The 14,903-nt window shown below is 34.9% G+C and overlaps 1 protein-coding gene across 2 annotated transcripts in view; it reads left to right on the top strand.

Annotated features, from left to right (window-relative positions):
* Positions 1-14,903, top strand: part of LOC106665478 (apoptosis-resistant E3 ubiquitin protein ligase 1) — a 68,700-nt gene that overhangs the window by 39,435 nt on the left and 14,362 nt on the right. For both annotated transcript variants that reach the window (XM_014391923.2, XM_014391924.2), the window contains exons 5-9: positions 6,026-6,269; positions 6,324-6,493; positions 6,563-6,734; positions 13,629-13,834; positions 13,901-14,042. In XM_014391923.2, coding sequence (XP_014247409.1) covers positions 6,026-6,269; positions 6,324-6,493; positions 6,563-6,734; positions 13,629-13,834; positions 13,901-14,042 — 934 coding nt within the window. The remainder of the gene's footprint in view (positions 1-6,025; positions 6,270-6,323; positions 6,494-6,562; positions 6,735-13,628; positions 13,835-13,900; positions 14,043-14,903) is intronic.

Here is a 14,903-nt window from a genome sequence, read left to right as displayed (position 1 = left end):
AAACTTCAAATATATGTAAAATTAAATAACCCAGACTTCTTTGCCGTGTCATACTCGATATTCTTTAACAGACCGTGCTAACAAAAACGCACAACCGCTCACGCTAATAAATGCATTCACACAATCGGATAGTCACCAATCGTTGATTTCACGCCAGTAACTTCACCGTATCAGACCGCAAATATATGTAAAATTAAATAACCCAGACTTATTTACTCGATATTCTTTCACAGACTATGATCACAAACACACACAAGCACTCACGCTAATAAATACATTCACACAATTGGATAGTCACCAATTTTTGATTTCACGCCAGTAACTTCACCGTATCAAACCGCAAATATATGAAAAATTAAATAACACTGACATCTTTAATGTGTCTGTTAGTACTCAGTATTCCATCACAGACCGTGTCATACATAACCTCTCTTATATCAGGTAGTCGACAGGTTTTTTGATATTTCGTCAGTGACTATTACCCTGGACTTCTTTGGTATGGCCTTTGAGTACTAGGTATACAATCATAAACTCAACCCGAGATAATGTAACGTTCACGCTAATAAATACATTCGCTCCATATCAGTATTTTTGGCATTAGGTTGTAAACCATAGTCACTAAAGATAATATTTTTTTATTCTTGAAAATTACTTGAAACCTCCTTTTTAATTCTTTCAAAATTTTTGTGAGCGCCTTGTACGCTTATGTTTTTTGATGCTAGAATTGTTTTATAACTAAAAGGGATACCTATCATTTTTTTTATTTCTTTGAAAAAGAGCCTTCCTTTTTGCTATATATTTTAGACATTCCATTATCCATAGTTTCCGGTTTGCCGCAAAATTGGCTAGGCACCTTTTAAGTTTTTTTATTTAAATAGTGGTTGAAGATGACATGCTGGGATTAGAGTCGATTTATAATTTTGGTCAAAGCTTTGCTAGTTTGTTCCATTTCAAACCATCCAATTGTCTGCGGATGTGGTTGCAGTTGCTGGTAAAATCCTCCTTTTTCGGACTCCTTATATCGCTGATTCCATGCTTCAGCACCTTTTGCCCTCAGACCGCTTATAAATTCTGCATAAGGAGACTTAAACAGCGCGTTCGACATAGTTATTGCATTTTACACCAGTGTCCACTTTTTCATTTTCTTTTATTCCATCGTGTGCTCGCACCCATACAAATTTCATCTTTTTGTTTTTTGTATATAACTCATTTTGGATCTAATATCATAGATTAAATAGTTATCCGAAGCATGATGTTTACGGTGTTTCAACTTCTTAATAACTACTGCGTTTAAAAGTTTTTTTTAAAGTCTGCAGGCAAGCCACAACTTATTCCACGCTAATTTCTCGTACTCTGTCAGTATAAGTTTTACAGTTAAAAAGCCACGTAAATCCTGGTGTGGCCTGTTCGCAGGCGGGTCAATGCGATCGTTTGTTTTCCCGTTTTATCCATAGCCCACGATTTGAACGTCGGTTTTATTTCATTATTAATTACTTAATTATGTTACTTTTAAACAGGTAATATTAAACATTAATAAAAAAAAATTTTTATAAACCAAAAAATTTCAATCAAGAGATAAAAGTGTAGCCCTCTTTAAAAAATATATATAAATACATATTTTACATTGATTAAACCAAATTTTTCACCGACTTAATTTCTATGTTCAAAAATGTTGGAACAGGGTTGATTATGGAAAGAGATAGATTATCACCCCCTTTCAACTTGATGGCAATAGGGTCGAGTGAACAACACGACATCGCCCCACCCTAAGATAATAAATCAACGATCGATTAAGTGACACGAAAGTACTTTCAAGCCGTTACTTCAATTAAGTGCTGGTTAAATATTTGGCTAATTGTTCAAGAACACCCTCAAGAATCCGATCGATCCTTAGCTACAGAACTGGCCTCAAAGTCTTTCAAATTCGTCCAATTTTAATTATTTATATATATTAAAACGAAAATAGTACTAGATTGGGGCAGGTCAATATTGACCAATTGAGGGAGAATGAGTTTGATTGCGTAACAATTAAATTATTATTGTTTCATTGACAACAGCACGACTAATCGCTGTCGAGTTAATAAATCATCGACTCCATTCCCACACCGGAGGACTATTAAGTCATTAATTAAATAAAGCACTACTTTAATCTTGTTAAAGAACATTATTTATTATTAACAGAAATACTGGCAAACCCTTCAAAACAATTTAAACCGGCGCCAGATATTCCGTAGAGATCAAAGAAGGGACCCGAGAGTGATAAATTTTGACAAATCCATTTTAATTTGTTAGAAGATAATTCAGAGATCAAGTTTAAACACATTTAACCCAATTTACATATTTTTGTTTGTTTTGTTGATGAATATTGTCATCTTCATAAGTTGCAATATATTTAATAATAATTCTTGGTGGTCGGGTCAATGATTGAGTAGAGTTTCTCAATTATCGTAGAGTGTTTAAAAAATGTAATAACCTTTTTATGTGCTGGCTTGGTCAGGATTGAAAATTGCGTTGAAATACAATAGCTTGACTCCTTCTATATCGGAAAAATTGTGCTTTGCGCTGAGACCTGTGCTATAGCCTGATAAATTGAGTATAGTAAACTCACTTTATAATTTAGGACTAAATACTCCTTCTATTGTGGAGTATTCTTCTTTGCACCACTTCTCGGAAGAGGTGTTAGCCTAAAGAAGGTCATGATAAAATCTACGGGTTGTAAAGCTAGTTTAGCTACCCATTTATTTGTTCTAAGTTTTAGAAGGTTGATTCCGTCTATTTGGAAAGGTTTAGCTTTGGATGTTATGCAGAGTGGGGACATTGCTCCAGAAAAGGTGGTAGTCTGTAGGAGTGAGGACCTAGCATATTGCTATGTACTATAATAGTCGCTTGATGATGTATGACGAGGTCAAGATAAAGTTTGCGGATTATGGTCTGCTGTAAATCTTGGGCTGTGGTAGAAGGTAATGCAAGCTGTATAATACAGAAGGTAATTGAAGTTGAGAAGTGTGCGAATATTGCTTGATGAAGAGAGCTCATAACTATAGCCTAAGTTTTAGAAGGTCGACTTCATCTATTTTGGAAAGGTTCAGCTTTGCATGTACGAGCAATGTGCGGGCATTGCACCCGAAAAGGTGGTTGTCCGTAAAGGTGAGGCCCGATCTTTGCGAGAAAGATTCAGCTTTCTTGGTGTTAGTTTGAAGGAGGTCAGGATAAAGTTTGCGGATTGTAGTCTGCCAGTCTATCCATCTATTTCTGAATAGTTCTGGCTTGTAGATGAAAACTATGCTATTATTCCTTTATGAAGTGAGTTTAGAAGTAAATCCTGGGCTTTGGTAGAAGGTATTAATCATTATTGCAGAAATATTCCGCTTTGTTTTTTAGACAAGTGTTACTGACATTGCTCGGAAAAAGTGTTAGACGGTGGAGGTCAGGAATGTAGATTGCGTTGTTGTCCATGACTCCATCTATGCCGGGACGATTTTGCTTTGTTAGCTGAGACCTGTGCGACTATAGGTCGGTTATATAAATATATTTGGTTTTTAAATGTATTGTGCGTAATAATTATTAAATCTTAGTTTATTTGTAAAAAGTTTTAATATAATAAACTTTAAACTTGATCTTGATGTGATTCTTGGTATGGCAAAATACAGTTTGTTACTAAGGGTGGATAAATTAAAGGAAGGGATGTTGAATTTAGAAACTTGGATCTGCGGTACATCGCTGGGCCCAATTAGATGTAGATTAGTTAAACCGCACAGAACATGTTGAGTTGCCTGGAAGACCCATCGGCATGGTTTATTCATTACCCGGGTGACAAGTCAATCCACCCAGGGCTGCCTTACGCCCCATGTGGAGCAAGTGTGAGAATTAATCCTGACGGAGGAAGAACAGGGCGGTAATTTATTTCTTTCCGCACTCATCGGGAACGTTCGGACAGGCGGACCGCGGATGATCGATTTCCATCGGCATTCTGCCCATAATTGCCCTGGACGAACGTAATTTCATCCCGAGTGTTTACCGAACAAAATAATATATATTTTCCTCCCCCTGTATATAATTTAATTAAGTAAAGAAGGTTTTCCAACCCTTATGTCCGCGGTTAAATACCCGGGCTCCAAACGAAAATGAAAAATGTAGCATTTATCCCGCGTGTAATGGCCGGGGGGTGAATTTATGTTTGAAAGAGAATTCAATTTTTCTTTCTTATCACCTTTCCGCTGACCTCACGTAGCCGGCCATCAATAATTCCATTCTATTCCCGGCAATTTTTATTCGTTTTCTTCACTCACTTCCTCAGGGAAACCCTCGGTTATTATGTATAATGCTGTAATTTACTTCGACCCTGGCCTTATGTTTTGTGGCGTGTTAAAGTATATTGATATAAATGCTTTTGCGAAAGAAATACAACCTTTGCGATATTTACTTAAAGCAAATTTACTGCAAAAGACGGAGAAACTATAGAATTGAATTGTATGTATTTACATTTAAATTAACTTCATGTTCTAAGAGTTCTCAACATTTGTGCTTAAATTATCCCAATACCTGTGGACATAAAGCTAGTTTATTATCTTATTTCATAAATATCGCTCCGAAGCTTGCGTTTATACTATGCTAAATTCATAAAAATGTATTTCCCTGTCCCTGACATTTTTTAACGACAAATAACAAACTTTATGAGCGTAGAATAGAATAGAAATGCTTTTTCTTTTTTTCCCTTAAATAACAACATACAAACATGAACTGTATAAAAAGCATATACACATTTGAGATATCATCTGTCTGCGTAAGTTGGCACGCATAATATGTATATAATATATATAAGAGGCATTGAATCATATATTAAATCATCTACAAATAAAACAAAAAAAAACAATACAATAAACAATCGTACATATATAAACAATTTCTCAAAATGTAACAAATAATTTAGTTTAATATATGTGAATAGCCCATTTATAGCACAAAACAACTATTAATAAATATATAAATATTGTGTACAGTATTCAATTTAACAATTAATTAAGGTTTTTAGTTGAGAAAAAAAGTCATTGTCACGAGTGGGATTCGAACCCTCGACCTTCGGCTAGATACGCCGCTGCTATACCACTTGAGCTATCGTGACATCGATCCACTCGGACACCAACTTCCCATCTCAACCTCACCTTTTGAATTTTCCATCCTTTTTGCCATTTTTCATGCTCGTGTCACTGACTTTTTTATCTCAACTAAAAACCTTAATTAATTGAAAGATATTAATTGGTCAAGCGGACCACGAAAACTAGTGAATTTAATTTAGCTATAAATCCATTAGAGTTTGTGGTCCGATTGACCGAATAACTTTTTCCAATTAATTAATCTTTATGTAAGGTATTAGTTGAGATAAAAAAAGTCAGTGTCACGAGCGGGATTCGAACCCACGACCTTCGGCTAAATACGCCGCTGCTCTACCACTTGAGCTATCGTGACATCGATCCACTCGGACACTAACTTCCCACCCCAACTTTCCCTCATTTTTGTCATTTTTCAAATGTGTAATCTATTTGATTCTCGGCGACAAATGAAATGGCCACGGAGAGCTTTAGTGAAGATACTTCATTTTATTTATTAAATCCATTAAATTTTGTGGTCAATCAAATAGATTACACATTTGAAAAATGGCAAAAAGGAGGGAAAATTAAAAAAAAGGTGGGCTGTGGTGGGAAGTTGGTGTCTGTGTGGATCGAAGTCACGATAGCTCAAGTGGTAGAGTAGCGGCGTACTTAGCTGAAGGTCGTGGGTTCGCATCCCGCTCGTGACACCGACGTTTTAATCGTTATTTATGGTTTATCCTGAAGGATCAGTTCAAGGTAGGACTTGGTATATTTATTAAAAAATGAATCTTGTTGTTTTCCATTTTTTGGTAGTAAGGCTGTACTTAACATTGTTTAAAACATAAGCATTTTTCTAAAAAAGTCTGATCTGTTTATAAATTGTCCTCAGCATATCCGATGTTAGATTTGATATGTGATCGTTCTTTTTGTTGCAGTTTTTTCAAAGAAACGGCCAGCCTTATCCGATCTGCGACACGGATCGCCTCGTCGTTGATGTCAGCGAGAGCGAGGGTCATCGGAGGGTGGCAACCCTCGTTGAGCTCGGCGGCACTGAGCCGCACAGCGTGAACACGGCAGTCGTCAAATTCACAGTTCGACATGCGGGCCATTACCGGATATCAATTCTAATCGGGAACACGCACATTAACGGAAGCCCTTTCCTCAAGACATTCCTTCCAGGTGGGAAAGATAATTCGACAATTCAACTGGACAAAATTGACGGTTTGCTTTCAGGGCCGCCGGACCCGGTGAAGACGACGTTCGTTCGACCCTCTTCGACGGTGATCTGCACGTGCGGTCTGCCGCACAGCCTCGCCCTCGAGCCGAGGGACGAATTCAACAACCTGTGCAAGTTTTCAGAAGAAGAAAACCCCACCGTCGGATATACAGTTTCCATAAATCCGGTGAGTGTTAAAGAATTGTTAAAGAATTTAAAATTTGAACTTCCGAGTGTGACACGACTTTTGCTTCAGATCGGAGTACCTGCCGAAGAAACCGATGCGGCTTGGAGCTTGGAATACGATCAAAATTCCGGGAGGATTATGCTCGGCATGATGCTGGCCAAAGAAGGATGTTTCAAAATTCAAGTCTCTTATTCGGGAACAACTCTTTCAAACGGATTATTTGACTGCATAGTATTAAGCGGTAAGTGGCTAAAACTACTAAAATAAGTTACAAAATTATTGAACTATAATAAGTTACAATCAATAAAGTGGAAATATTTTTAAAAAGAAAGGAATAGTTGAAAAATCAGTCCCAAAATCATTAGTTTGTACACTGCCTTGATTACCGGATTAACGATTGCATACAGAGAATTTTGAAAAGTTTACAAAATATAGTTTTTCTGGTCTACACAAATTTTATGTACTTTTTTATTTTTTCACGGATTTTTATTTTAAAGAAAAACATGTATATAAAATCATCTCGAATATCGTCTAAGTGATTAAAATAAAAAAAAAGAAATAGACGAATAATCAATTCTAAAATTATTAACTTTTACAAAATTATTCAGGACCTTTTATCTAAGGAACACCGATTTCATACAGGGATTTTTGAAAATTTACAAAATATAGTTTTCGTGGTCCACAAATTTTGCACACTTTTTTATTATCTCAATTTTTCACGGTTTTTATTTTAAAGAAAAAAATGCATATAAAATCATCCCTCACATACTCTAAGTGATTTAAAAAAAGGAGAAATAGTCGAAAAGGCAGTACTAAAATTATTAAATTGTTCAAAATTGTCGCAGTGTACCTTTTTCCCAGAAATATTTTTCCATGGATTTCTATTAAAAAATAACCTGTATGTAAAATCATCTCCGACATATAAGTTATTTAAAAAAAAAGAAATAGTCGAAAAATCAGTCCAAAAATTATTGACTTGTTCAAAATTATCGGGTGCACCCAACCAAGGTCCTTTCATCTAAGGAACAATGATTTGAAAATTTACAAAATATAGATTTTATAGTGTACACAAATTTTATGCAATTTTTTATTTTCTCGATTTTTTCACGTACTTTTATTAAAAACAACCTTGGGTACAAAATCGTCTCCGACATTTTCTAAGAGATTTAAAAAAAAGAAGAAATAGACGAAAAATCTGTCCTGAAATTGATAACTTGTTCAAAATTAAAGTCCTTGTTGTTTTCGGGATGCATGGGAATTGCAAAGCAATTTATTTTTTTAATGATTTTATGATTGTTTTATGGATTGTTATTTAAAAACGTTAAATATAAAATCACCCAAGTCATTTTTTAAATAATTAAAAGAAAAAGAAGTAGAACTTATTTAGTAGATTTTGAGAAAAAAGTCCACCATTAAAAAAATTAAGTTTATTTCTTCCAGTTTTTACTTCTGTGTTCCCTATCGAAAAGTATAAATATTTATTAGGGATTGTAATGTTACCCTTTACAGAGTTTTGTCCAAGATAGAGCCAGAAGTTATCAATTCAAATTTTCAAAACAGTTCACACAGAATTTATCCTTGGTTTTATGCCCAATTTTATTTGGATTTATAATATTCCGTGTTTCATTTATAGTTTTTTGATAATTTTGCTGGTTGGAGTTTCATTTACAAAATAGTTGTTATAACCGGCTTTAAAAAAATAACGTTTTTATAGAAATCGTCTTCAGCAAACTATAAGGACGCCAAGTCAAGTAGTGTAATATAGGTACATTTTTTCCATCAAATTAACCCTTTAAAACGTCAAATTAAGCATTTTCAACTTCAAATTAATCGTTTCTTTAAAGAATTAAAATTCTTGTAATATTTGCAAATTTAAAATAAAAATAAATTAATTGTGTTCTGAGATGTTTTGCAATTTAATTGAATTTATGAAATTCTCACATCAATAAAAATTCAAAATTTTATGAAATTAAATATAAAAAATTTGATTTGCTTTTTTAAAGATATAAATAATTATCTTATAGACCAATTATTTATTTAAAAAATCTCAAATTAATAGAACAGACATTTGTTTTTATATTTAGTTTTATATAAATTCGAATATTAATTGCAATTAATTTTCATTAAGTATTTTACATTTTAAAAAATTCAACATTAAAAAGAATATCCTTTATTTAATTTTATATAAATTTTAATATTAATTGCAATTAATTTTCTAATTTTCATGAGGTATTATAGATGTTAGATTTAAAACAAATTCAAAATTAAAAAGNATTATTGCTGAATTAAAAATGACACAATACTGTTTGAAAAGGAGTTTATAAAAATAACTGTAGTCAAGTTATTGCAAATAATGTATATAATTTTAGTTCTAAATAATTTTCTTATGATTTTCGAAAAGCCTGATTATTGCCGAAAATTTCAAAAATCCCAAAATGTACAGGAAATTTATTACATCCCATAAGTTTTTAAATGCTTACAGAAAACGTTAATTTGAAATTAGAAAGGGTTAATTAGAAATTAAAAAGGCAATTTGAAATTTAAAAAGTTAATTTGAAATTTAAAACGTTAATTGGAAATTAAAAAGTTAATTTGAAATTAAAAAAGCCAAGTTGAAATTTAAAGAGGTAATTGCAAATTAAAAAGGTAATATGAAATTTAGAAAGGTTAATTTGAAATTAAAAAGGGGGTAACGATTTTCAAAATATAAAAATCGAAAAACGTAGTATCTGATGTGTAAAAAACGTAAAAAGGTTGCTACCTTGCCTTTTATATTTAGTGTAATCTCAGCATTTTTTCTAGCGTTTTCATCAGCTAGATCATTATATTAGATAGTCTATAACAAAATGATCAATTTTTTAACTGATAATACAGCGAAAAGTTTAAATTAAAGAAATATTATCGTGTATAAAACAACAATTAATTTCGGAAGTAATTATCTTAACAGTTTGTTTATATCGTACTTATACTTAATAGTGCAATTTTACAGTATAGCAATTAATATAAATTCTAATTTTTATTTACCACTAAAATTGACAAGGATGAATCGATTGACGTTAAATTAATTGTATGGACGCAACAGTGGGATTATCCAAGTAGTCTGAAAAAGCCATTATGGTAATGAGAAGTGAGATTAAGCTGGATTAAAGAGCTTTAAAAAGACTGTTAGTTGTGAGTTTTATTTTGCAAGGGCGGACGAAAGTGAAATTAATACACTATCGGACTTAAATCTTCAGCTCGCATTAAAATCCAGTTGGACGAATTTAGTCCGAGCTCAAAGAAGGAATTTATGTAACAGTAAATCCTTGTTTTTATATCGTAGTATTGAAAGGGCGATTGTTTATCGGATCAAATATGGTCCCCCTATCCAAAGCCCCTTCTCCTTTGAAATAAGCTTAGGTCCATTTGTACTGTTTCTTTTTTTTAGAAAAAAGGTTGATCCGTACATTGGCAAATTCATATGTACAAAAGATCCCCAAACTCAAACGAAATACATCTGCTGGGATTGAAAGACGCAAAAAGCTAAACTAAACAAATATTCGAACGAAATGTTATTAATTTTGCTCTGGGAGGCTTTGTTTAAATGATATATTTTTTTTATTAAATTTACAACTGATAATAATTCTTAAATCATATCATACTGATCGCTGCTTCTGAGTAAAATCGATTCAAGCTGGACTTCCTCACGGGAACATTCTTAGTCCAATCCTTTGCACTGCTCAACAGCCAATACACTCTTAAATCGCCCTGCCAACTATCACAGTTATCACACAATCACCCAAACATATCTTTATGTAGACGATACCGCAATGCACGAACCCCAATCCCATGACCACTTGTTCATCGAAGAATGGTAGAAAAATATAAGATGAAATTGAACGAAATAAAGTAGGTAATTTTGTGTTTTCCAAAAGCCAATACGCCATTTAGGCACACCAGACAAGCCTTGGTTTGAAAGCTTAAGCATTGAGTACCTTTACGGCTGCCTAGTTGTCTGAAAGAACGTAAATCTGCTTCGTTCATATTATCCTTTATTAACTTATATCAAAGCTGTATTGCATGAAGCCCAGCTTGGAAAGTTCGCCACACGTCATGGTAACAACCCCGCTGACACAAACCACGTATGAAAAGGTAGGTAGACTGGGTCAGAGTCGCGAGGTCGTATTTGCCTGGATCTCGGGCCACGTGGGAATCCAGGGCAATGAAAATGCGGGCAAGGCAGCAAAACGAGCGACCCAACAAGCTCAGAGACCGCCGTCAATCCAGCGGACGTTAAAAGGAAAATGATATAAGTTAGGAAGAATGGTAAAACCTCTGGTCTGAAATGACAGAAAAACTAAGAAATATTAAAGACACGGTCAAACAGTGGCCTGTGGAGAAAATGAAAAAGAAAGAACGATCTTAACAAGACTGAAAATAGGCCACTCGCGTCTAACCCATGACTATTTTCTGAAGGGTGGTCGACAAAGAAGCCCTCAGTGTGATGAGCCAATGATAGTACATGACATACTGGTGGATTGTGCGAAACTGAAATATTATAGGCCCCTACCCAGGCCAGACGTAAAGAAAATCTTGGTGCATAACAGTGACTACTAGTGGAATTTATCGGAATATATACGAGTAGTGTTTTGGAGGATCTACAGAAGAGGTCAACACAGAGAAAAAAAAACTTCATTTCAGTTTTCGCCGAGCTTTCGACAGTTTTTATACTGTCATCTTCAGGGCCTGTTTTATTATCATATAAAAAAAAAAAACAAAAAATAAAAAAAAAAAAAAAACAATTGCACAAAAATTGAAAATTTGATATATCTTACTTTAACCTTAATGGGGAAATAAAAAGAAACATGGTGTCGTGGGCACCGAAGTACATTACGTTTTTTGGTGCTCAGCATCTAAACATTATTTAATAAGTTAACAAATTTTAAATAATGTTTAGATGCTGAACACCAAAAAACGTAATGTACTTCGGTGCCCACGACACCATGTTCCTTTTTATTTCCCCATTAAGGTTAAAGTAAGATATATCAAATTTTCAATTTTTGTGCAATTGTTTTTTCATGTTTTTTAATTGTTTTTTTTTTTTTTTTTATATGATAATAAAACAGGCCCTGAAGATGACAGTATAAAAACTGTCGAAAGCGCGGCGAAAACTGAAAAGAAGTTTTATTTTCTCTGTGTTGACCTCTTCCGTAGATCCTCCGAAAAACTTCATGTTTCCAGCTGGTCGATAACCCAGCTCATCGTTATACACGGGTAGTGCAAGTGCATGACTTCACCTACAATTTGCCCGTTTTATGAATGTATACATTTATTAGCAAGAATGCTATATGAATGGGTATGAATAAAAACAGGCCAGTTTATCCAACGGTCTGTTACCTAGGTTTAGTCGTTTTTGGTATGAATGGTCACCAGCGGAATATTAAGTACCCCGGTGGCCCCCTATTGATCTTTTATTTGTATATAGTATAGCTTGTGTGTAGACGAATGAGTGTATTTTTTAAATCGGTACAGGAATTGGTGTGAATGAGAGCAGGCTGATCATCGGTATATTTCAGTATCTCCATGGCCTGTTTCTAGTTCTAGTCTTATGGTATGGAGAGAGCAGTCGTCATCTGCGGAATATCGAGTACCCCGGTCGCACTCGAATTATTCTTAATTGTATATAATATGGCATGTGAGTAGACGAATGAGTGTATTTATTAGCGTGATTGATGGTGGATGCAAGGGTACTTCAGATAGGTACGAGAATTGGTTTGAATGAGAGCCGACCGTCGGAACCGAATTTCAGTACCTCGATGGCCTGTTATAGAATTTTCTTATGGTCTGACTGAAAGGAGTGGTCATCTGCGGAATATCGAGTACCCCAATAGCCCTCGAATTTTTCTTAATTGTATGGCATGTGACTAGACGAATGAGTGTATTTAGTAGCGTGATTGATGAGGATGTAAGGTTACATTAGATAGGTGTAGGAATTGGTGTGAATGAGAGCAGGCCAATCATCGGAATATTTCAATATCTAGATGACCTGTTTTTAGTACTAGTCTTGTGGTATGGACGAAAGTAGTGGTCATCTGCGGAATATCGAGCACCCGGTGGCCTTAGAATTATTCTTAATTGTATATAGTATGGCATGTGAGTTGAGGAATGAGTGTATTTATTAGCGTGATTGATGATGGACGGGGTACTTCAGATAAGTACGAGAATTGGTGTGAATGAGAGCAGGACGATCGTCGGTATATTTCAGTACCTCGATGGCTGTTATAGAATTTTCTTATGGTATGAATGAAAGGAGCGGTCATCTGCGGAATATCGAGTACCCTAGTTGCACTCGAATTATCCTTAATTGTATATAGTATGGCATGTGAGTTGAGGAATGAGTGTATTTATTAGCGTGATTGATGATGGATGCAAGGTTACATTAGATAAGTGCAGGAATTGGTGTGAATGAGATCAGGCCGATCGTCGGAATATTTCAGTACCTCGAGGGCCTGTTATAGTATTTTCTTATGGCATGAATGAAAGGAGTGGTCATCTGCGGAATATCGAGTACCCCAGTCGCCCTCGAATTATTCTTAATTGTAAATAGTATGGCATGTGAACAGACGAATGAGTGTATTTATTAGCGTGATTGATGAGGATGCAAGGGTACTTTAGATAGGTTCGAGAAATGGTGAAAATGAGAGCAGACCAATCATCGGAATATTTCAGTATCTAGATGACCTGTTTCTAGTACTAGTCTTGTGGGATGGATGAGAGTTGTGGTCATCTGCGGAATATCGAGTACCCTTTGGCCTTAGAATTATTCTTAGTTTTATATAATGTGGCATGTGTACAGACGAATGAGTGTATTTATTAGCGTGTAGTAAGTAATTATTGGTTGGGTAATGAATGAATATCGATTATGGTATATGAAGGATGCAGATGTGTCTTAGGTCATTGCAGCTATAAGTGCCAAATGTAGAAGAGGAAAAATGTATGCCTGCCATGACCTAGCTGTTTGCCGGCAAAAAAAGCTTTAGCACTTTCCAAAGCCACATTTTCCACATAAATATGTAACGGTGGAAGGTCCAGTGCGGTTTCCAGCTTTCATATTTCACGTTCTTAATTGATTAATAACTGCTTAATCGTTTTATAGGGAATGACGCCGGATTGGTTCAGAAAAATGTCCGAAACCACAATACTTGGTACGAAGCCAAGCTGCTCAGTTTCCAAGGGGAAAGATTTCTAAAACCGCGCAAGGTTTTGGTTTATATATCACCTAAACAACTGACGATTAAGGAATTCCTTCTGAAATTCATACCGAAAAGATTGATAACGTTCCGCCTTTGTCCTTCAACAAAAGTGAGTGTTTTCTTTCATTAGTCTAGGGGCGTTTTAAGCCTGAAGATAAATGTTTGCTATTTCCAGTTCCATTTCCTTTCGGAGAACAACCAAACGTCTTTTGGGTCTTTTATTATCGACGATGGATGCCAGCCGAAGGTCGAACTGATGTCCAGGGACAGGAACGTCATCGCGGCGACTTTTACGCACTTCCTGCTCAAGAATATCGGTGAGTAAAATTAAATCTTGGTTAATTTGGCGTGTGTGGAAATCCTCGACTTGATAGAACCTGGAGCGCTTTTAAAGAGGATTGCGCAGCCGGCGCGCCTCCATAATTCCGGGATTTCCACCGGGAATAAGCTCAACAATACTCCTGAGAGGGTGCAAATGGGCAAATATTCGCGGACCGTAAATTCAGAGGTTGAAACCGCCACAATTTACACGGCCGGATTGTAAATCATTGCGGCCCATTTTCGCTCCAGATTCTATACGTAAACGTAAAATTGGGCACATATTCATAGTATCAACAATTATTTTCACGATGAAACTGTAATTTAAACAAAAAGGCACAGAATTGTTGTCCAATACAATACCAATGTCTATGGTTCGCTTATACCCCCGTAGGCCTGAAATGAACAGAATTATTATTATAATAGTCAAACATGGCAGAAGAAGACCAGAATACTATTTTCAATTCACTAAACATGGTGTCTTTCTGAACAGATTAGATTCAAAAGTGATCAACGGTAACCCACCTTACGTTTTTGCGCAGATTCCAAAGCCATAATTAATGTTTTTCAAATATCGTTGACGTCACTTTTTTATTTCAAATGGGAACCCTAAATTTAAGGATTCTTTTATGAAACTAGAGTTTTTCTTAAAAGAATGAGTACAATAACTATGCAACACCTCAAAAGAATATTAAACAATTAAGAAAATGGCGTAAATAATTTTTATTAAATGCGAGTTTTCATTTTTTCCCCGCAAGAGGTCCATAGATAAACACAATAATAATAAAAAACTGTAAAAACAATCATTTTTCAAATAAAAATGGAGAACAACGATTATTTACACAATTACGATGATTATT

The sequence above is a fragment of the Cimex lectularius genome, unplaced genomic scaffold (genome assembly GCF_000648675.2).
Source record: "Cimex lectularius strain Harlan isolate CLEC.00 unplaced genomic scaffold, Clec_2.1 scaffold296, whole genome shotgun sequence".
NCBI lineage: Eukaryota > Metazoa > Arthropoda > Insecta > Hemiptera > Cimicidae > Cimex > Cimex lectularius.
The sequence above is the reverse complement of the archived record's forward strand: the minus strand, read 5'-3'. Positions and strand labels throughout refer to the sequence as shown.